This window comes from Mustela erminea, chromosome 7 (assembly GCF_009829155.1).
Source record: "Mustela erminea isolate mMusErm1 chromosome 7, mMusErm1.Pri, whole genome shotgun sequence".
In the NCBI taxonomy this organism is placed as follows: domain Eukaryota; kingdom Metazoa; phylum Chordata; class Mammalia; order Carnivora; family Mustelidae; genus Mustela; species Mustela erminea.
Genome location: NC_045620.1, coordinates 117729323 through 117753794, shown reverse-complemented (window position 1 = coordinate 117753794; position 24472 = coordinate 117729323). Strand labels below are relative to the sequence as shown.

The following is a 24472-nucleotide window of genomic DNA, read 5'->3' as shown; positions in this document are numbered from 1 at the left end:
ATTGGGATCCTTTCTCTGGGAGTCTTATGTTGGGGATACAACTTTTCCCCTTCCTCTGGAATCACCTAGGTTCCCGCTTCTCCCTGCGTGTGTGTGAGTCCGTGCAGGAGCCAAAGGTATGTGCAGGTGCGTGCACACACAAATCCACATGTTGGAGCTGAGGGATACAGAGGTGCTGGGATAAGGTCTGGATCAGTGGACAACGAAATGGGTTTGAGGGGCAGGGCGGATGTAAAGAAATAAACCGGTTGTTGGGACCAACCCATGCCACCCGTCTTGTCCCACCTTTAATTTATTGACTCTGATCTATGAGATCGGAAGGTTAACTTTTCAAAACAAGGCATTTCATTTTATTTCTGAAATTAGAATATGCCAGTGGGTCATGGGCAAGAACCACCCACACCACCACCACCACCACCACCACCACCACGACCACCACCACCACCACCACGACCACCACCACCACCACCAAAGTACCGAGCCTCTTTCCCCCCCCACCCTCCGCTGCGGGTGGCCCCGGGAACTGGGCCTCTCCTCTTACTCCCGTGCTGTGAGCCCACCATGCCTCTAAGGGCTTCACCCGCCTAGAAATACCAGTTCACAGCGGGGTAGGCTCTGGGGCTTCCAGGGGGTCCGCGCTGCGCTTCCGACCTGGCGCAGAGAGGGCGCTCCGGACAGCCTCACAGACGGACGGAGCGGCAGCCAGCCGCGCCTGCGCCTCAGGGATGGAGCACCGACATAGGAGGTTCTGCAGGGCTGCTGGGATCACCTGTGGGGAAGAGGCAGGGAGAACTAAAGCCAGAGAGAGTGAGGCCATCTGCGAAGAGCCCCGGAAGAGCCAGAGCATTTGGTGTGGGAGTCAGAAGCCACTAGATTAGATGCAAGCACAGAAGGAAGTTATCAAGACCAGAAATTGTAGTCAGGTGTGTTAAGAACAGAAAGACGCCTTCCCCCAGGCCCAGAAAACTCTCATTCATCCTTTAAGACCCAGTTCAAAGGCTCTTCCCCCTCTTTTCTGGCTCCCCTCCTCAACAGACCCCTTTTCTGCACCCCTGCAGCAGCCTTTCTGCACCTCTGTGCCTCCTTGTCAGGATCGCAACGCCCCGAGGAACAGGGAGCTCATTGGCAGAACATCTCTAACTTTGTAAACCCAGTACCAAGCAAGATTCCTGATACACTGAGTCCTGAGGACTCAGTAAATGTTTGCTGACTGACTCGCTGCCGGCAGGATACCTGCTCCTTCTCGTGTGCGAGCTGGATGTGGAAGATGGGAGCAGCCCGAATGTCATCCGACAGGCTGGGGGAAGTGGATCACCTGCAGGAGGGTCTCGATGCATGGAGCCTTGGGGCATCGAGCCTTGAGCTGTCCAGAGAACCGCTGTGGAAGAAGCAGTAAGGTCAGTGTCCGCTAGAAGGCAAAGGCAGGGGCGGGGGGTGGGGGCTGGAGGAGGAGAAAGAAGTGGGAGAGTTGCAGGCAGGCGCCTGAGATCCTGAAGGCTGGCCACAGAGGCTGCAGAGAAGTGGTCCCCATAGGTAGTCCCAAACTCACAATCCCCAGGTGTGAAGAAAAAGGGTTAGTGGTGGGCTTTGATTGGCTGGGTTAAACTGGAGGATTAATGGCAAACTGGTCACACTTTCAGCCGTGTGCCTCCAACCCCATAGGCTGGTATCTTAAACTCAACTCACTCTTCCGGTTTCCTCCTTAACCCTATCCTTCTTTTATACCCTGCCAAGGTGGCTCATTGGCAAAGCTGTTCCTTTTTGTCACCCTCCCCTCCCCTCCGCTAGCTCAGCACTGCCCAAGAGTAATATAATGCGAGCCACAAATGTAATTTAGGATTTCCTAGTACTCCATTAAAAAAGAAACAGAAAAATTAATGCAAAAATTAATGCAAAAGAAACAGAAAATTAATTTTAAATATGTTTTATCTCATCCAATATATCTAAAATATTATTTCAACATGTAAATAATATTAAAAATTATCGGTAGGATATTCTACAATATTTTTGTATCATGTCTTTGAAATCCAGTGTCTAGTTTATAATCCAAGCTCATCTCAGTTCAGGTACTGAATTTCTATGTAAAAGTAAAATGTAGTTCTACCAAAACAATAAAGTTGCATTTAACGAAGAAAATTACCTGCTTCAGTTTTTTTTTTTTTTAAGATTTTATTTGTTTATTTAACAGAGAGAGAGAGAGATCACAAGTAGGCAGAGAGGCAGGCAGAGAGGAGGAAGCAGGCTTCCTCCTGAGCAGAGAGCCCGATGCGGAGCTCGATCCCAGGACCCTGGGATCATGATCTGAGCTGAAGGCAGAGGCTTAACCCACTGAGCCATCCAGGCGCCCCTACCCTGATTCAGTTTTTAAGCAAAACTTCAAGTTCAGCTCCTCGGACACACTAGCCACATTTCAAGGGCTCAGCAGCCACATATGGGTGGTTGCTGCCATTCTGGATGACTTGGGTCTAGCTAGATTTGGCAAGCTCGAATTCTGGTCTGGCTTTCAGTCTTCCACGTAATCCTCAGATGGGCCACTCTGCTATGGCGAGGCCTGGATCAGACAGATCTCTGATTCCCCCTACCCAGCCCAACCCCAGGATCTTAAAGAGCATAATGCACTTTTCTTTTTCTGGTTGGTTGTTTCTATTGATTTGAGAAGGTTTTAGGGACCTGGTGTGTCCTCACTAAAGCTCTTTGATTGATTCCCTTTCCACAGGGTTGTCAGATTTAGCAAATAAAAATACAGGATACCCAGGAATAGGAATTTCAAGTGAATAATGAAAAGAATACTATAAGTATGCCTCAAATATTGTATGAAATACACTTATACCCCCCCAAACCTTTATGTATCTGAAATTCAAATGTGTCCTGTATTTCTATTTCCTAAACCTAGCACCCCTCCTTTCATGACCAGCGGTTGCGCTATGTGCTCAGCAGCAACTCCTCCTCCTCCTAGTACCAGCGCCTTGACCTTCCTCAGAAAACTATCGTCCCTCCGTCCTCAGGCCAGGCTGTTTGACTGAGACTCACTTCCCACTCTTTGCTCCAGGGCCATCCCACAGGGAGAGCACATGAGCCAGGCCTGGGCAGAGGGCGGCTTTCCCCTGGAGAACGGTGACCAGCTCAGGGATGGCATGTGACCCAAGACAAGCCACCTTCCTCCCAGGCATGCATGGGAATCACGGGCACAGATAAACTCTCCGTCCATCCGGGTTGCTACATTGGTAGGATGCAGGGCCGGCACTGCTGGGGCCCCGTTTGCCACCTGTTGGAGAAAAGCTGCCTGAGAAGGAGAGCAACATAGAAGAAAGTTCAAGGCTGACATTCTGGAGTACATTGTTTAGAGTACTGGGATCTGGCTATCCTGGGACCCCAGTTACGTGAACTAGTCATGTGCCTTGTTTAGCTTAAACCAGAATGAACTAGGTGTCTGTCCCATACTTGTAACTGAAAGAACTGTCTGATAGTTATAATCTCACAGGCATGCCCCAAGCATGCACATGCGTTCCCTAGAGGGGAGGATGAGCCCAATAAGACAACAGCAGGAGGAAAGTTTGCCCTTAGCCCCACCCATGTCCATAGCTCTGCGGCAGCCCAGGCAGGAGGCCAGGCCCCAGCCAGCCACGTCCCATCGCCGCCTACCTGCAGCATGGCCAGCGCCCTCCAGAAGAGCTTGGAGTTGCGAATGCGCAGGTCTAACATGTGGTTTTGGAGGATCTTCCCAAGAAGCACGTGGGTCCCCGTACTCACGGTATTCAGCACCCACTTGGTGCTTAGCTCATGCTGGAACTTCTGAACAGGGCGCACACACACGGGGGTCTGGGAAATGAGAGGATGGGAGAGCAACAGGGTGCAGAGGGCCCTATTGTCAGACAGGAACCCAGGGATCAAAAACCAGGGACCTCAATACAGATGGAATTTGTTTGACCAGCCCCGAGTTTATATGTTAGGACGGTAGTTGTAAACCAGGACTGTCCCTGGCAAAACTGCTGCTGTCACACATTTGTGGTTTTGACCCCCCAGGACACACATCTCTTCTCTGAGTTCTTGTACAGAAGGGTTTTGCACTTATCAGAACGTTCCTTTTGCCCCCCAGGAGCCCGACAGGGGAGGAGTGAAGGTCCTGGGACTCATTCCACTAAACCAAAGGCTCCTGGAGCAGAGGTGGTGTCTTACTCTGTTCCAGAGCCCCAATCTTTTTGATAATGGCTGATACATGGTTATTGATCAATACACATTTGTTGAAAATTAGTTTAATTTAACCCCTATAACAACCCAATGAACTAGGCTTTTTTTTTTTTAAAGATTTTATTTATTTATTTGACAGAGAGAAATCACAAGTAGATGGAGAGGCAGACAGAGAGAGACAGAGGGAAGCAGGCTCCCTGCCGAGCAGAGAGCCCGATGCGGGACTTGATCCCAGGACCCTGAGATCATGACCTGAGCCGAAGGCAGCGGCTTAACCCACTGAGCCACCCAGGCGCCCCTGAACTAGGCTTTTTTATCCCCATTTCTACATCTGTGGAAACTAGAGGTCAAAAGTAAAGTAACTTGAGGGGCACCTGGGTGGCTCAGTCAGTTAAGTCAACTCTTGAGTTTGGCTCAGATCACGATCTCAGGGTCAGGAGATGGAGCCCTGCTTTGGGATCCCACGGGAGATTCTTTCTCTCCTTCTCCCTCTGCCCCTCCCACCGCTTGTACTCTCTCTTTCTCTCTCAAATAAATAAATAAATCTTAAAAAATAAAAAGAAGTAACTTGAGGGGCCCGTGGTGGCTCATTCGTTAAGCGTCTGCCTTCATTTCAGCTCAGGTCATGATCCCAGGGTCCTGGGATCAAGCCCTGCACCCTGCTCCCTGCTCGGTGGGGAGTCTGCTTCTCCTTCTCCCACTCCCCTGCTTGTGTTCCCTCTCTCGCTATGTCTCTCTCTGTCTAACAAATAAATAAAATCTTTTAAAAAAAAAAAAAAGAAGCCACTTGAATAAGTTTATATGATAGTGACATGTAGAATCAGGACCTAAATCCAGGTCTTCTGATCTGTGATGAAGGCATTCCCTACTTGGCCACAATCATCTCCTTGGGGGGGAGTAAGATAATGTATATGAAAGCACACTGAATACTAAGACACTGTGCAAACACACAGTACTGTGAGTGAAAGCCCACCTGTCCTTGGCTCTCATCTCTTGCCCTTATATAACTTTCTATTACTGCACTTTGCATCTATTACTGTAACAAGAGTCCAGAAAACAAACTGAGGGGATTCATTACTGGGTCCTTGCTAGGCTAGGGAACAAGCTACCACTACTTCTGCCTCCTTATTCTGGCATTCTAGAAGGAGCAGGTCATACACATCCCTTGCAGAGAGTATATTGAAAATACTTAACAAGCGATTAACAAGGACATGAGTACTGAATAGGAACATTTGCAAGGATGTGGCTGGAGCTAGAGACTATGAGGATAAGTGAACTAAGTCAGTCTGAGGAAGATGCACACCGTAGGATTTCACTCGTGTGTGGAATTTAAGAAACAAAACAAAGGGGGAAATGAGAGAGAGAGAGAGAGAGGCAAACCAGGAAACAGACTGTTAGCTACAGAGCAACGGTTATCAGAGGGGAGGCAGGTGGGGGCGGGGGTGGGTGAAGCAGGTGATGGGGATTAAGGAGTGGGAGTGCGCTTGTGATGGGCACCGGGTGTTGTATGAAAGTGTTGAATCATGATACTATACACCTGAAACTAACATTACACTGTATGGAATTACATTACATTGGATTTAATTCCATACATTACTGTATGGAATTAAATTACACAGGAATTTAGATAAAAACAGAAAAAAAAAAAACAAGAAAAATATATTGAGGCTCATTTGTCCAAAAAAAAAAAAAAGGAGTGCACGCAGAAATCTGACCAATCGGAATGAAGCTAGCTAGTATGCAGTACACAGACTGCCCTGTGGGAAAGAGATCAGTCAAATCTGGGTTTTATCATTTATGTCACTGACCATCAAATAACCATTTGTACCATCAACTATCATTAACACAAAAATATTTTCAAGTGTACATAATCTGAATCCAGACACATTCATTTTAAAGTCCACATAGAAAAAAGGCAGCAACTGTACTTAGAAAAATCCTTAAAAAGAAGAGTGAGAGAAGCATTAACCTTTCAAATATTAAGCCCACAATAAGCCTCTGTATTTAAACTGAGTGGCATCATCACATCAAGAGACAGACTGGTAGAACAGAACAGAAAGTCCAGAAATAAACCAGTGCACATGCGAACTAAGTATCTGATAGAGGCTGCACCTCAAATCACTCAGGAAAAGATGAATTTTAAAAATGTATTGAGGTGGGGCGTTTGGGGGCTCAGTTGGTTATCATCTGCCTTCAGCTCAGGTTGTGATCTCGGGGTCCAGGGATGGAGCTCCCCATGGGGCTCCCTGCTCAACGGGGAGCCCACTTCTGCCCCTCCCCCAGCACCTTCTCTCTCGCTCGCTCTCTCTCAAATAAATTATATATATATATGGAGAGAGACAATCAGATAGTCACATAGTAAAAAATTAAATTGGGTTCATACCTTAACCCACAGAGAAGAATAAACTAATGAATTGCAGGTCTAAGTGTTTAAAAAAAAAAAAAAAAAAAAGGAAAGGAAAAAAGAAACCATTTTTACCAGAAGAAACCTGTACTAGAAGAAAACACAGGTGGAGTCCCTTTATAACCTGGGGGTAGCAGAGAGCTTTTTGTGCCTCACGGTCCAGATTCAACAAAAAATGGATTAATAAGTTCTACCCCAGTAGAATTAAAACAAAGACATTTGCATGGTTAAATCCCAAATGAAATATTTACAATGCATATCAGAAATAAAGAACTAATGCCCCTGATTTATAAAGTACTAAAAATCAGGGGCTTGGTCAGTTAAGCTTCTGCCTTCAGCTCAGGTCATGATCAAGGCCAGCATGGAGGTCATTGCTTAGCGGGGAGCCTGCTTCTCTCTCTCTCCCTCTGCATGTCACTCCCCCTGCTTGTGCTCTCTCACTCTCTGTCTCTCAAATAAATATATTTTTAAATAGAAATAAAGTACTAAAAATCAAGGGAGCATCCAGACCCCAATACCATTAGAAAATGAGTGTATTTCATGTATTTACATGAACACACAGTTCACCACGAAAAAGGTTTACTAAAGACCTTTAATAATGTGAAAGAATGCTCAACCAAACACATAATAAGTAAAATAGAAATGAAAACCACACAGAAATAGAATTTCTCATCTACCATATTGGCAAAAATTCAAAAGCTTTTGAATGCTTTTAAAGAGGCTATGGGGAAAGGGTGCCTCGGTGGCTCAGTTGGTGAAGCATCCAACTCTTGGTCTTGGCTCAGGTCCTGACCTCAGTGTCATGGGATTGAGCCCCATGCTGGGCTCCACACTCAGTGCAGAGTCCACATAAGACTCTCTCCTTCCTCCCTCCCCTCCCTCCAATAAATAAATAAATCTTTTTTTTTAAAAAAAGGAACTATAGGAAACAGACATTCTCCTATACTGCTAGTACAAGAAGCAAAATGGGACAATCCTTCTGAGGGGAAATGCTGCCGTATCTCATGGAATTACGTATGTATTTGTCCTTTCATCCAGCTCTCGTTCTTCTAGGAATTTACCCAAAGATACACTTCTATATTACAGAAACACACGCATATTCATTGCATCATTATTGGTAACAGCAAAACGCCGGAGACAACCAAATGCCCTACATCAGAGACTGCCCCAATCATTCTTGCACATGTACAATCTACACACAAATGTAAAAAATAATGAGGAAGGGTTTTATAAACCCAAGTGGTTATTTTCAGGATATCTCATCAAAGCACAAAAGACTATACATAGCACAGTGTCTCTTGTAAGAGAAAAAATTGCAAAGTACAAACAAATATGCTTTTTTTTTTTTTGCAAAAAGAAACATAGGAAGGCAAGTCAGTAACTAATGAAATTGTTTACCTGCTGGGATGAGTGGAAAGAGGTGGAGGGAAGAGTGAAGGGGAGGGGACATCTCCTTATTATTCAGTGTGACTTTAAACCACGTTGTGTTTTACATATTGAAAAGACAAAGTGATATCGAAAACAAAAAACTCAGGGGCACCCGGGTGGCTCAGTTGGTTAAGTGTCTGCCTTTGGCTCAGGTCATGATCCCAAGGTCCTGGGATCGAGTCCTGCAGTTGGGCTCCCGCTCAGCGAGGAGTCTGCTTCTCCCTCTGCCTGCCGCTCCCCCTGCTTGTGCTCTCGCTGTCTTTCTCTCTGACAAATAAATGAATAAAATCCTAAAAAAAACCCAAACCCTCTAAAATGGAAAAAAAAAAAAAGGAAATGAAACTCACTATATATCATATTGATAACATAACTACAGAGAGAGGAAAAAATTTAATCCTAGTGACTTTTTTTTTAAAAAGATTCTATTTATTTATTTGACAGAGAGAGATCACTAGCAGGCAGAGAGGCAGGCAGAGAGAGGGGGGGAAGCAGGCTCCCTGCTGAGCAGAGAGCCCGATGTGGGGCTCGATCCCAGGACCCTGAGATCATGACCTGAGCCGAAGGCAGAGGCTTTAACCCACTAAGCCACCCAGACCCTAATCCTAGCAACTTTTGAACACTTTATGTGTCTTTTGTGGAATATGGTCAGAAGACAAAAAGAACTGCAAAGAAATCTTTACTGTTTCTTGGTAAGTTAGTTGATGGTAGTGGTATCAGGGTAGCAATTTCAAAATGGGTATTTATTGTAGGACTAAGGAAATGGACAAATAAACTGATAATGTTGGGAATCAACATTCTCATTAAGGGAAAATAGGAAGGAGAACATATATAAATTCATAAATATGTACATATGTATAAATACATATATATATGTCTACTTATGTGAAAAAAACATATACGGTTGATCCTTGGACAACAAAGGTTTCAACTACATAGGTCCACTTATATGCAGATTTTTTTCAAAAATACAGGGTGGTGTACTATAAATGAATTTTCTGTATGGTTTTTTTTTCTTTTTTTTAAGGTTTTATTTACTTATTTGACAGAGAGGAAACACAGCAGGGGGAGTGGGAGCGGGAGAGGGAGAAGCAGGCTTCCCACAGAGCAGGGAGCCAATGCAGGGCTTGATCCCAGGACCCCGGGATCATGACCTGAGCAGAAGACAGATGCTTGAAAAATGAACCACTCACACATCCCTCTGTATTATTTTCCTAACGTTTTCTTTTCTGTAGCTCATTTTACTGTAAGGATACAGCATATACTACATATAACTTAAAAAATATGTGTTAATTGAGTGTTTATGTTATTGGGAAGGCTTCTGGTCTAGAGTACGCTATTAGTTAAGTCTGGGGGAGTCAAACGTTATACAGGGATTTTCAACCCTGTGGGTTGCCAATGCTTCTAACCCCCATGTTGTTCAAGATCAACTGTATTTCCTTGTTCGTTCGTTCATTTTCTTTCTTTCTTTCTTTCCTTCTTTTTTGAGACAGAGGAGAAAGAGAGAGTGCATGTGCGCACATGCAAGCAGGGAGAGGGACAGAGGGAGAGAGAGGATCTCAAGCAGTCTCCACGCTGAGCTTGAACCAGATGTGGGGCTCAGTCTCATGAACCTGAGGTCATAACCTGAACTAAAATCAAGAGTCCAGCATTTAACCGACTGTGCCACCCAGGTGTCCCTGTATTTCCTTGTTCTTTCTACCCAAGAATTTTGCTTAGAGGCAAAGTCAGCAGTAGCAGTGAGCGTACCTAGCACCTAGGTTTCTAAATATGGCAGCCCCCACTTACCCCACAGATAAGTTCCAGACCCTGTAGATGTCTGCTACTGCGAACAGTACGGAGCCATACACATACCATTTTCTCCTATCGTACATTCCAACGATAAAGATTAGTTCATGCATTAAGCACAGTAAGAGATGAACACCACCAATAATAAAATAGAACAATTATAACAGCAGACTATGATAAAAGTTACATGACTGGGGCCTCTCTCACAAGATATCTTACTGTACTGTATTCATCCTTCGCCTTCTGGTGACGATATAAGATGACAAAATGGCTGCTCCATGACATGGAGGGACGGGAATGACGTAGGCATCGTGATGTAGGGTTAGACTACTACCGACCCTTTGGCAACCGGTAAGGGGGTCATCTGCTTCCGGACTACCAGTAGATTAGGGTAAATGAAGCTGTGGAAGCACAACCGTGAGAAGGCAGGACTGCTGTACCGATCCCCAAGGACAGCCACCAGCGCTCCTTGAAAATTACGGATTCCAGCCAGGACTGGAACTAGGAAAGTACAAGGTGAACCTGGGACAACATTTCTGTTCCCCTACATAGACGGCTGGGGACACTACTGTACAGACACACATCTATATATACACACACAGGCAAGTAATAATTAACAGAGTTAGAAACTGAAGTGGAGTGGTTTCTAAGACATCTTGCTAAGAAAAAATGCAAGGCACAAAAGACTATCATATGCTACTCTTCTGCATTAGAGAAAAGGGGCTTTTTTTTTCTTTTTCTAAAAAGAAACACAGCAAAGAGTGTTCCAACACTAATGTGACTATGTCACAACGACAAAGGGGCCAGCTTGAACAAGCTCTCATTTGGAGTATTAAAATCAGTAATGACAGGAATGGATTAAAACACATTTAACAACCAAAACTTCATGACTCCACACTGAGTCTAAGTAAATGTAGATGGTGTGGGGAGAGAAGGGAGAGATTTTCTTTACAGAAGAATCCCAACTAGTAAATGTAGACAGATAGAAAAATCACCATTTAAAAACCACCATAGTAATAAATTGATTCGACCAAGAATGATATGTGAATGCTAAAACCATTGAGTGAAAGATCACTAAAAACAGGATGCAAAGAAATCGGACACAACCAGGGCACCTGTGTGGCTCAGTTGGTTAATCTTCTGCCTTCAGCTCGGGTCATGATCTTGGGCTCCTGTGATGGACTCCCTGCTCAGTGGGGAGTGTGCTTGTCCCTCTCCCGCTGCCCCCTGCCACTTGTATTCTCTCTCTGCCTCTCTCAAATAAATAAAAGCTTAAAAAAGAAAAAGAAAAGAAATCTGGCACTACTTTGAGTAAGTGATAAAACATAACATCACCAGTAAAGGAAGGAACTGACATCAGGCATCTCCCGATGTGATACCCTCATCTGTGAGCCTCATCTCTGCGGCACTCCTGCCAAAACGCTTCACCTGAATATAATGAAGAAACAATCAGGTAAATCCAAGGTGAAGCACATTCTGGAAAATAATTGGTCAGACTCCTGTACTATTAATGTCATAAAAGACACAGAAAACAGCTAAAGAATTCATCTAGATTAAAGAAAACTAAGGAGACCTAATAACTAGGTGCAACGAATTATCTCTGATTGGATCTTGGACCTGGAAATAAAAATAATGCAGAGATAATTGGGGAAATTTGAATACAGTCTGCATATTCAATAGTCGTACTCACGGTCCTTGTTCCTGAGTGTAAAAATTATATTGTGGTTATGTAGACAAATGTCCTTGTTCTTAGGGGACACAGTAATTTGTGTCAAATGTCATCTTATCTCCTTGACACCTGCCCATCTTATAATGATATTATAAATGAAATAGTTTGTAAAGTACAGAGTTCTACATGTGTATTAGGTATGATGACGGCACAGTGGAAGCTGGAAGAGGCATCTCACATCAAGGAGGGTTCTAGACAATGTGGGTTTCATCGGAGAAGATTTCTCAGGAGATGCGAGATGTCAAAGGAGACAACGAATGTGGAAAGTATGCCAAAAAAGTAGAGCTGTGACCAATGAACACCATTTGGAAGGGAAGACAAAGGTACGCACTGGAAGGAGCATGGACCCCCTGGCTCAGGGGGAAGGGCTTCCTTTGAGTTCTGAGTGCAGGTAAGAAAGCATGGCAGCTGTTTGGTCAAGTCAGGAAGCTTCCTGGAAGAGGTGATCTGAATAATGGATGAGACCACATCTCTCCAGCGCAACCCTTCAGGGCCCTGATGGTGCCCTGTGGATGGTGGGCAGGTGTCAAGTGAGAAAATGGAGGAACCACAAATGCAAAACTGCCTTCTTTCTTGGGCCACAAAGCACAGCTGAACTAACACTCAGATGTCCCAATGCCCTCTTCAGACTAAACTGCAAAGTGTATCAAACTGATAATTATTTCTATGATTATTTTCAGTGCTTGTACTGATAATGTCTTGCTAAAGCATTATCAGTGCGTCAGTAGTGAAATTATAATTAGTAAAATTATAATTAAAAATATTAATAAATATTAATTAGTGAAAATATTATAATAAATTATAATTAGTGAAAAGTAGTGAAATTATAATTTCATTAAATTACAGATAATATCAGTAATTTTGTCTGCAGTGAATTCAGCATAGTGAACTTGCAAGGATATACCTTAAAGACTTTTGTATAGTCAGGATGACTATAACATCAACAATGAACCTGAAACAAGGTGTCAGGTGACTGGTGGCCTGGCCTGTCTTTTTCACATATTCCCGGAGAGAACTGAGCCATTACCTTGGAAACACTGACCAGTGACCCAGTAACACAAGAACTTGCCCAGCTGGCTTTCTGGGAGTCCAGCAAAGCTTTCCACCCTCTAGCCTTGAGGGGCTGTGTGTGTGTGTGTGTGTGTGTGTGTGTGTTTTAAAGATTTTATTTATTTTATTTGACAGACAGAGATTACAAGTAGGCAGAGAGGCAGGCAGAGAGAGAGAGAGAGGAGGAAGCAGGCTCCCTGCTGAGCAGAGAGCCCCATGCGGGGCTCAATCCCAGGACCCTGGGATCATGACCTGAGGCAAAGGCAGAGGCTTTAACCCACTGAGCCACCCAGGTGCCCCGTGTGTGTGTGTGTGTGTGTGTGTGTGTGTGTGTGTGTGTGTGCGTGTGTGTGTGTTTTAAGATTTTATTTATTTATTTGCCAAACAGAGATCACAAGTGGTGGGGGGAGGCTCCCTGCTGAGCAGAGAGCCTGATACAGAACTCTATCCCAGGACCCTGAGATCATGACCTGAGCCGAAGGCAGAGGCTTAACCCACGGAGCCACCCAGGCACCCCAGCCTTGAGTTTTCTAATTTCTGGAACCCTTCCCCCTCTGAGTCCCTCAGCACAGAGAACACCCTCTCATTCCCCATACCTGGATGAAGTTCCCTTCGTATTCGAAGAAAAGCAGTGGCCACGTGATGCTGATGATGGAGGGAAGAGCTTCCTCAGAGGGGTCTGGAGAAACAGAGAGAGAATGAGCCAGAGCAGCATCCCCAGGAAGGCCTTGCTGTAACTGCCACCCCAGGTTCCGTCCCCAAGGCTGGACCCTCACCGGCAGGGTCTGCCCCACGGTGCTATGCGCCAGGGCCTGGATGTGGGCCGTCTTCTCCTTCACCTGCTCCACCAGCGCCTGCACCTCCGTGAGGTTGTCTAGGAGAGGGGAGGGCGCCAGAGACGAAAGCTGTTCTTCCTGTTCCCTGCGGTCCTGTCAGGACACGCGCCCCTCTCCCTCCCTCGGAGCAGGTGCTTTAAGACCCAGAAAAATGGCAGCTCCCCTGAGTCACTCCCCTGCCTCCCTCTGCTCACCCCACCGCTCCTGCCTTCCCTCTCACCATCCAGGGTGAAAATGAAGACCACGGTGTCGATTTCTGTGAGGGATGGCAAGATGCACGTCAGGAGGTCCTCTTGGGAGAAGGAGAACTGGGGACCCTGGGCACGAGAAGATGGGGGGGGCCCTCCCATGAAAAACTCCCACCCACAGACCTGGGGACCACAGAGAGCCTCACAGGACCTCTCACACAGCGTGTTTGTACACAGATGGAAGAACCGAGGTTCAATGAGGTCAAGTGTTTTGCCCAAGATGATGCAGCAAGTTGAGGGAAGAGCCCTGGACTAGAGCCAGCTTTAGAGGGAGAATCCAGAGCCTTCCGCCCTCCCTGTGCTACCCCAAAGCCTCCCGACCTCTAACCCATATTCCCTTCCCTGGACTGTCTGCCTGCTCTCCTCCCCAACCTGTCCCCAGCGCCCCTCACCTCCCACTCCCTGCACACCTGTCACCTTCACAACCTGCCCCATGTCCCGGCATCCCCCCACCTGGTGGAGGAGCTCCGTCCTCTGGTTAAACATGTCACTGGGATCACCAGTGAGAAAGCCGGAGGCACCTGGGAGAAAGGCCAACAGCTCGAGGGGTGGGCCCAGGGCCCCCTCTAGACAGCATGGGTACCCAGCCCTGCCCAGGGGAAGGCACAATTTCCTGAAAACTAAGTTCTGCTGGTCCCTAGCGGAGGTGCGGGGAGTCCTGTCAGAACGCAGGGCAGAGGACAGAAAGGACTTCCGTGAGCAGAACACAAAGACCCAACCGAGGCCGAAGGACATGAAGAGAGCGGGGCGAGGAGGACGGGCTCGGAGCGGACGAGGAGGTCAGCGGGGATTCTGGGAGCCAGGCCAGAGACACAGGCCCCCGCAGAAGGAGTTCTTCCTGCACGACCTGGACCCTCCCCAAGCCAAAGACTCTCTGAAACGAGGTGAGCTTTCGTGTCCCAGGTGGGCTCAGGGATTAGGTGTCCCAGGTGGGCACAGAGATCAGTGGGACCTGAGGAGCCCAGGGTCTGCTGGAAACAAGTGAGACTTCGTGTGCTAAGAAACCCAGGCCAGCTCTTTTCCCATGGCCCAGGGTGCGGTGGGGGTGGTGGTACTGGGCCTCCGTCTTGCTACCATTAACCCGTCTGTCTCTGCGTCGCACTTGCCATCCCCCCGCCCATACCCACCCTCTCCCTGCCTGACTCTGACTGTGCTCTCCTGCCTCTGAGAGGCTGCGATGCCTTGGTCCACAGTCTTAAGGGCGGCCAGTAGCAAGGCTTCCAGCAGGATCTTGGTGGCACTTCCACCTTTCATCCGGGAGGAGCCACTGAGGCCCTCAGGCTAAGGAGGTGATGACACCCGGGAGAGGTTGGGAGAGGAAGGAGGATCCTGTTCACGAATTAGTGGCTGCTGGGCATGCGCTCTGGCTAGAGGCCCCTGGCACAGAGCCTGGTTAGTGATTCCGGGGCATGCGCTCTGGTTAGAGGCCACTGGGTCTGCATTCAGCAGGACTGGGGGTGTCCAGTGCGCTATGAGGAGGGCTGGATTGTGGGCTTCACTGAGACAAGCAGAAAGAGGGTGAGGGCCGCCTCTGGTCATTTCCATGGCACATTCAGGACTCTAAGGAGAAGGCCACAGTGACTGAGTGTCCCGTAAGCAGGAAATAAGTGTTTTTTGGAGAGGGTTTTGTTTTGTTTTGTTTTGTTTTTTCAAGAAGTTTCTTCCAACCCAACCCTCCACTTTTTCAATAGCAGTTCGTCAATGCAAACATCACATTTCAGGTCCTTTGGACAGACCAATGAAGCAGCCATTGTAATGGACAGGGATGTAACACCACACACCAAGCATAAAGAGATTATTGCAAAGAGAATGATCAAATTGGTGACTGAGAAAGGAGATTAAAAGTAAACAACTGCAGATGGGAGGAGAGATGAGCGCCTGAGAGCTGAAAGATACGGACCTCACACGGGGCGGCTGCCTTCCGCTCTCACAGAAGGTAGAGCAAGGAGAATGTCACACAGGGGTCCGTCCCTGGCAGAGAGGCCCAGGGGCAGGCACTCGGCTCAGGGCCTCGTCCAGTCAAAGTGAGGGCAGACCACACTCGAGAGAAAGAGGAGCACAGAGGCTTGGAAGGTCCACCCAGTTTTTGGAGAGGATTAGGAAGGCAGAAGAATGAAACTGCATCCCATTGTTTTAAAGCCCACCTTTGAAAGGAAAATGTAGGGGGAACAGAAAGCAATTCACCCTTCCATTCAATCCTCTCTACTCACAGATGCAAAAGAGGTTCTTCAAAGGGGAAACCTGCCCTAGATGGGTTAGCTGTTTAATGATGACGGATTTAGCGGACAGGGTCAGGAGGGAAATACAACATCTTAAGATGAAGGAGGAAATGGGAAAATAGGATTTGCTTTACGACATTTTAGTTGACACACTCCGCCAGGAATTCAGACAAGACATAACAAGATCAGAGGCATCCAGGAGGCGGCAAGCCTTCCCTAGGTGAGGGTGGGGAGGATCCTACCCCAACAGCAGGACTGAGCCCGAAAGCTTCCTGTTTCCCGGCAGCTTCTGCATGCGCTCTGCTATTTGTCGGAATGGGGAACTCCAGTCTTCTATGGGTCATTTCCGGGGCCCACAGAGAGAGAGACGTGGGGAGATGGTGAGAATCTAAAGGAAGGGCCTCAGATGAGAGTCGGGATCAAAGACCACATTGGGATTGGGTCTAACATCAACATTCTCCTAGACATGTGCTTTGGAGCTCATAGAGGCACCGTGTCTCTGAACCACAAGGAAAAGGGTTAGTAAAATATTCAGCAATTTAATCCCAGAGCAAAGCCAGCACTCAAGTTTAAAGCTCCAGCCTGATAGCAGAACTTTCTCATGTCCTGGTCCTTGCCCGTGTCCCACTGCCATGGCCACAATACCCACAACTCTCTGTAGGCCCCTGGAGGAGTGCCTATCATCAGAATGTCAAAACTGCCACTTGATCTTCAGTCTTAAGGTCCATCAGAAGCCCTTCCCATTCCTGGAAATATATTCTGGCCATCTCCCCAAAGAGTGAACCCCTCACTACCTGAGGGAGGGACAACCGCTCTTGCCGAAGGAGCACAGCTACAAGGCATGACGCGTAGCATCCAACAGCTGGCAAACATTTCTCGAATAAATTAACCACGAACAAAACAATGTGCTAAGGGGACCAGAGAACATCAGGCTTGTTACCTGCTTAAGTGCAACCATGGACTCTCAAAGAACAGGGATCTTCTGTAGTTGACCTCTACTGGTCAACCCTGCTAGGGGATACCCGGCCAATGACCCACTGTGGCAGGAGCTCAGACAGTTACCTCTGTATAAGGCCTCCCTAACCTCCCCTCATCATCCCATCCCTGCAAAATGTCCCTTCTTTAACTACTTTTGTATTTTTTCATTTGTATTTCCTCGAGGGCAAGCAAATTTCACATATTGCACGCCCATTTTGTAAAAGTGTTTCCTGTCATTTGTCCTACAACTACTTCGGAAAGTCCCTAGAGACCTAAGCAGAGCCTGGAGCCAGGGTTCATTGTGCAGTTTAACACGGAGATCCCCAAACTTGCTAGTCATCAGCATCACCTGGGGAGTTTGGGTTGGTGTTTTTTCGTTTGTTTGTTTTTTGTTTTTTTAAACTACCCATTTCTGGATACCGCGCCCACCCTGAGAGTCAGTTTCAGGAGTTCGGGAGTGGAGCCCCCAAATCTGTATTTTTAACATGCTTCCCAGATGATTCTGAAGATCAGCCAAGTTTGGGAGCCGCTGATTTAAGGAACAACTGGAAGAGCTCCACGCCCACATTGTTTGAATCCGTCATTTCACTTAGTCACAGGGCCTGAAATTAGCATCCACTGCAGCACATACATTTTTGGTGAAGGAGAGTCCTCCATTAAAAGGAGCAGGGTTAAAAGTATCTCAGAATCATTTATATCTTCACATGAATTACGCTACAAGCCTGGAATCTGGGAGTTGAGAAAAGGACCTCAGAAAGCACCCGGCCGTCCCTCCCCCCAGGACCACCACTGCATGTGCAGAGCTGCTGTTGAGGAATCAACAAGCCTTCCCTGGAACATTCTAGTGACAGGAAGCCTTCAGCTTCATCAAGAGGCCCACGCCAATGGTGAAGTCAGCAGAGCTCCCCGCACCTTGGCTGGGCACCAGCATCTCCAGGGATGGTCTTAAAAAATAAGGTATTTCAGGGCCTCACCCCAAAGCGACAACATCCGAGCTCTTGCACAAGGGCCTACGAATCTACTTTCTTCTTGCTTTAACACTCCTGAGGCTGGACATCTAGGGAACCACACCTGAGCACTATCGGCTTCACATGATGACCTCTGGGATCAAAGCGGCCATCTACATAGAGAATAAGGCGGAGGTGATTGGGTGGCACAGAGTCCTCAGGAAAGGGGGACAGGGTGGGGTTTGAGTAGCCAGAGCCGGACCCAAGGGGAGCCTAGGATGACAAAGGAGAATGGTTGCTACAATAAGGGAGCTGGGCAAAGGGAAATCAGAGGCCACTCAGCACCCAGGGCTCCTTTGAACAGATGCTTCTCTTTGGGGTCCGCATCGTCCCGACCCTATTCTATCTCCTGGCCCTTGTTTTCCTTGTCTCTTCATTCCTGTTTTGAATGTCTGCTTTCTGGGATTTTATGTGGCCTCTGTAAGCTGCCTTCAATCCTTCCCGAAACAAGAGACTACATCAACCAGTCGACCAAAAAAACAAAACAAAAACAGAAACAGAAACAAAACAAAACAAAACAAAACAAAAACTCACCAAAAACAAAAACCTCATAAGCTCAGGGACAGTCCATGTTTACTTTAATGTTCTGAGATGGGGTGAATATGACCATAGCCACCATGCCCTCCTCTTTGTGGCTGTACTGAAGATTTTGACAGGTTTCCTCTCCGCCTCCCCCAGGGGCCTGGCCCGTCACTGCCTTTCATTACAGTGGGCTCACCTGGCCATGTTCACGGGGCTGAAACCAACCAGGACTGGTAAGAAGGTGCCTGGGCTGTCCATGCCGGAGTCCATCTGGCCTGCCACAAAGGAAGCCTGACGGCAGGGGAAGAAAAAGGACATGATGAGAGCGCAGGGGTTACTCTAGTGGTTCCTGAGGCCTAGGAGCATCAGAATCCCCCTGAGTGCTTGTTAGAAATGCAGTCCCAGGCCCAGGTAAGATCTACTGGATCTGCCTTGGAAGGGGACAGCCTCAGGCCTGTATTTTTAACAAGTTCCCGCAAGGAAATCCTCTGCATGGTAAAGTTTCAAAACTACTGAACTAAATTGTATGCTCCTTAAGGTCGGTGTCCTGCCCTCCTTGTGTGTCTCCTTCTACATCTAGCATTGCTGGACCTGTTTCTGCTTAGTGAATTGTTAGAATCAGTATACTACAGTGGTGATAGAAAATTGGGGTCACCAAATCCAGTGCTTGGAATCTTGTTAAAATGCAGATTCAGACTCAGTAGGTCTTGGTGGGGAGCAAGATTCTACATTACTAGCAAGTCCTAGGAGATAATGATGTTGCTAAGCAAGGACCATGCTTAAGTAGCAAAGGGCTGGTCCAGGGGTCAGCTTCTTCTGTAAAGAGCAAGAGAGTAAATATTTTAGGCTTTGGGGCCCCTGTGAACTCTATGCAATACTCAACCCTATCACTGTAGCATGAAGTGTCCATAGATCTTATGTAAACACAAATGGCTGTGTCTCAATAAAACTTTATTTACATAAACAGGCAGTGGCAGGATTGGCCAGCGTGGTTTGCTGACCCTGGGACTAGTCCATCTACCTCAGTTGTTGAATGGACTGAAACACAGGTATTCTGGAATCGGATCCTTTCCCTGTCATTCCACATCCATGCAGCTGGGTCTCAATTAGTGAGAGTAAAATCAAAATTCCTTGTGTGAACCCTTTCTGTTTTCTAGTACCCACTTCGTCAATCTATGTTCCATGCTGTTCTGCCCCCACCCCCTTCCTCCCTGTAGAATGGATCCCAGAAAGGAAGGAAGCCATTAAAGGTGTTATCACTAATCTTTGCTCAGTGGTGATCTCAATAGAGATGTTAAAAGGATTAAGTTCCCCTGGGAGCTTCCAATAAAAGAGCAAACCCCCGAAAAGCCCCCAGGGGTAACCCTATGGGGATCCCCTCTCACTCCTGAGAGCTTTTTCTCTCTCCTCATCTAACAAAACTCCATTGCTTTACTCACTCTCCTTTGGTCTGGAGATTCAGTCTTTGGCTCCGTGAGACAATAACTCTCTCTCCTGTTTCAGCCTTCCTGGCGGGGTCACAGAACTCTCGGCTCCGTGCTGTTTCTGCTGCTGCCATGCTGAACACAGCCAGGGTCAGGCCAGCAGCCTGCGTCAGACTGCAGGGTTCGGACCTCGGTGCCACCAGGCGCTTACTTCAGGCTACTAGATTACATTCCTGCGCTTCCTTCTCGTCATCTGCAGAATGGGCCCACTGGCACTTCTCAGAGGGTTGCTATGGGATGAAAAGAGAGCATGTAAAGTGTTCAAGAGAGTGTCTGGCACCTAGCGGCCATTGCTGACAGCTGTCCGGCTCCCGTGCCATCTCTCTGTGACCTCTCCATCCAGCCTGGGCTCTGATGACCTCTCTTTGTCACTGTCTGGCACAGTGTTTCCCTCCTGGATGGACAGTTTTCGTGGGCCTCTGGCCTCCTTCTTGTCTGCCTAAACGTGGCCGTCTTTGGCTATGAGGCACTCTCGCAAGACCCAAGCGGGGGACATTATGGTGAGGATCCCTCTTCCTGTGAGGAGGGGTGTGGCTGTGCAGACGCCGAGTCTCTGGGCTTCCTCCTTAATAGCAAACAGTCCCTCCTGAACCTTGCAGAGGAGACAATGTCAGCCACAAGCCCGCCTCCAGCAGAACATATTCCACGGCTGGGTAAGGAAGGGTTCTGAGGATTATAATCAGAGGAAAACACAAGGACATTTGGTTCCTCTCTCATCCGTGGATGTTTCAGAAGTTTGTCCTGTACTCTCCTTGATTTAAAAATTCATTCCTCAGAGGCTATGCTGGTCGTCCACCTTTTCCCACCCCGGCACCCTTGAGTGGCCCACTCCCATCAGGAACAGCCTCTGAGGGCGGCAGGAGTCTCAGGCTGGGGCATAATTATCTCCAAGGGCACAGCCAGCTTGAGAAGAAACAGCTTCTTCATTTTCCTCAGAGGGAAAGCATTTAAGAGTGTGTTTCCAAGGTTCAGCTGCTCGTCTAATAACAATAATAATTACCTTAATGTTCTTTAATAGGGGGTTAGTTAAACAAATTATGGTACATCCTTGGTACATGATGCAGCCATTAAATTAAATGAAACAGAACAATACACTGGACCTGTTTCTCGCTCTCCGAAAGTAGAGTGTTTCTATGAAACCTGAAATGACATTCAGCAAAGAAGCAACCCCCATTAATCTATATAGAAAAATTTTTGATCATTCCCACACTCCCCAAAATAACCTCTTTCAGGCTCTTCTGATACCTTAGGACACATCCCGCTCATGCTCATGGAAGCACAGAGTAAGTCAAAGCTGTAGTGGTTTGAGGCCGCGATGCTGTGTGCAGTTCCCAGAGATGGCGCTTGGGGGCGCCACCCAACCCTAGAGGCTCTTTCGCTTTTCGCCTTTTTTTCCTTAAAAGTGAAAATTCACTTCTGATTTCTTTCGGTTAGCGAAAACAGGTGCCAGTGTAGGTCCTTCGTAAACGTGAAGCGGCGGAGGGCGGACTTTCAACAAGTGGGGATACCTGTATGTCTTTAATGGGTCGGTGGCTCTCATCCCGCACCCTGCGTCGGGGGAGGGGGGTTGCGAGTGGTGTAGGTCGGGGTGGGGCTTGTCAGGCCAGATTTTGGAACTGGAGGGCAGAGCCCACTTGCATCTGGAATTAAAAGCATGCCCCTGGATGGGAGTCCGAAATGCATTTTCATACCCGCCACCCACCTCTCCTGGGGAGGGGTAACCCTCCGGCCGGAGCAAGTTTTCTGGAACACCACGGCAAAGCCAAAAGGATACTGTAGAGACGAGGCTGAGGCTAGAGTTACAATTTCTGGGAGACGGCACGGTTCAGAACTGCGTGTTCCGAGTGGAGAGCGATCGTGTGAGTCACTAAATTGAGGAAGTCTCTGAGACTCCCTTTCGGAATCAGAGCAAGGCTGGTTCAGGACCAGCAAGCTGCTGCCGCCCCCACCCCCCCAAGTGCTGCCTTGGGGCCTGAACATCTGGGAAACACCAGAGCAGACTATTTTCCCCTGGAAAGATCTACAGCGAGCTCTGTGCTGGGGGGCAGGGAAAAGGTTCTGGAAGGGCTTGGAGCGGGCTGCAGAAACAGCCCAAGGGTGAATACGGAGATGCGCCTGTGTGAGCATTTTCAAGGCCCCACCCAAAGGGGACTTGGCAGGAGGGCATTTCTGGGCAGCTTGCCTTCGGTGCTCTGAAATGAGCGTACAGCATGGCGGATAGCAGCTGGGGATGGATATGTTGAATTTATAACCTTACAGCAGGGCCTGGGGGAATGTTGATGATTCCCGAAATCATTGCAGTGTGCTTTCTGCCTCCTACCCAAAGAACAAGGCATGGGGATCCATGCATGCTCTCACTGAGTTCCTGCTGCAGTGACATGCAGCTAAAAATTAGTAAACCACAGTGCATCGGCCCTTACTGTTTCCTTTCCCTGGGGTACCTTTGGATGTGAGTGCCAGTGGGCGGAGAAGAAAGAAATGCAACGCTAGCTGCCAGCCCCAGACACAGGACTGACCAGTGGAGCTCCGATCTGAGAAGTCCAGGCAGGCCTCCATCTGAGCCAGGACCCACCCTCTAAGGACAGATCTCTGCTTTTCCAGGTCCCCTGGGTGTAGACAAGCAGGTTCCCAGGCCCAGGACTCTCCGGCAACAGGTAGGAGTCTCTAATTTGCTTCCCATGTGGCAGGAGAGTCAATAAATGAGGGCGCTGTATTCTAGCCGTTCACCCTCTGACGTTTTCGTGTGAATGAGGTAACCCCCCAAACCCAGGGTATTGGCAATGCCTTTGTATTAGGTATCAATGGCTGAGTAACAGATTAGCCCAATAACTAGGAGCTTCAGACAATAATAATTTATTATCTCTCACTGTTTCTGTGGCTCCAAAGTTCAGACTGGGTACTGTGGGGATGGCTCATATCAGGAGGCTTCTCCCCTCATGTGGGTAGCTGCTAACTCTTGATGCTGACTGTAGCCCAAGGCCAGAAAACTGACACATGGCCTCTCCACGTGGCCTGGGCTTCCTCACAATATGGCGGCTAGTACCGAGTCCTGAGAGAGAGAGAGAGAGCCAAGCAGACACTGTATCCTTTATATGCGCCATCTTCAGAAGTCGCCATATTGCATTGATTAGAAGCAAGTCACACCCATATTTGAAGGAAGGATTAGGCTCCATTTGCTGTGGACCTATTTAAAAACTACCATGGGCCTCCGCAGGGCATCTGGGTGGTGCAGTTGGTTAGGCATCCCAACTCCTGGTTTTGGCTGGGGTCATGGTCTCATGGTTGTGAGACTGGGCCCTGCATTGGGCTCTGTGCTCGGTGAAGTCTGCTTGGGATCCTCTCTCTCTCTCTCTCTCTCTCTTTCCATTGCCCCTCTCTGCATGCTTTCTCTCTCTCTCTCAAATGAATGAATCTTAAAAAACAAAACAAAACCTATCGTAGGCCTCACAGTTACATGGGTGATGACAAATAGAAACATTTAAAAGCTGTTTCTCCCCACATTCTCTTTTCCTCACCATAACTAAGATGTTGACATGTACAGGGGGTAGGGGTTGAAAATGTCATTAAGTTTGGCTCTCATGGTGCCATGCCACCCCCAGCCTGGTAATGAAGGGTAGTTGGGAGACAGGCTGGCAGAGACAAGGGGCGCTTCCACCCTAAGAGGAAACCACCCAAAAAGGATTTGACACCAATCTGGAAGGAGCCCTCCATCCTTTCCCATGTGAGCACCTACCTGATAGGGAGAAGAGCACGTGAATAAAAACCTGATTGGGTGACAGGCACAGAGAGGGCTAATCAGATTAAAATAGCCACCAACAATCTCATAAAAAACCCTAAACTAAGAAATGCCCACAGCAGTGTCCCCTTCCTCTTTGGGAGCTCTGTACTAGTGCTACGTAAACTTTGCTTTGCTGCCCACCACACTTTGTCTGGTCTACCTCTTCATTCTCTGAAGTAGCATGACCCAGAACTGTGGGCACTGAAGGAGGAAGGAAATCCTGCAACACTAGTAAGTGGGAAGGAGGTAAGAGGGACTCACTTGGGCTCCAGCATGTCGTACCCACAGAATTCCCATAGAGAAATTGAATATGGTCCTAAGAAGATCATGATATGAGGAAGGGAAGTTTTAGCCTGTAAATGGGGACACTTCAAGGAAGCATTATTAGACATTGGCTGTTTCTTTGAGAAGGTCCCTAAAGTCCACGGAGGGGAAGGGGGACTGAACAAAACCTATTAGCATCTGATCCTGGCCTCTGGAATATACTAGCTATTTAAATTGGAAATGCCTTAACCCGCACAGCTTCTTAGCCTGTTTAAGCTTTATTTTTCTAATCTATAAAATGTGAATGAGGACACCCATCTGGTAGGATTTGCATGAGAATTAACTTAAATGATACAGCTTTTCTCATGTGAGAGAAGAGACCTGGACTCACGCTGGGAGTTTTTAAATGCAGAATAGCTCAGGTCTGAGAGCCCAGTAAAAGTGAGAGAAAAGGAAGATTTTCTTTTTCTTTTTTTTAAGATTTATTTATTTATTTGAGAGATAGAAATCACAAGTAGACAGAGAGGCAGGCAGAGAGAGGTAGGGAAGCAG

At 47.5% G+C, this 24472-nt stretch overlaps 1 protein-coding gene across 1 annotated transcript; it reads right to left on the bottom strand.

The window, feature by feature from the left end:
* Positions 1-487: 487 nt before the first annotated feature.
* LOC116596410 (glucokinase regulatory protein-like) lies at positions 488-14922 on the bottom strand. The gene is given in 10 exon segments (XM_032353711.1): positions 488-769; positions 1234-1294; positions 1296-1378; positions 3643-3792; positions 13181-13239; positions 13242-13263; positions 13361-13458; positions 13641-13737; positions 14122-14189; positions 14796-14922. Coding segments are annotated over 10 exon segments (936 nt in total). The 3' UTR covers positions 488-598.
* Positions 14923-24472: the final 9550 nt, after the last annotated feature.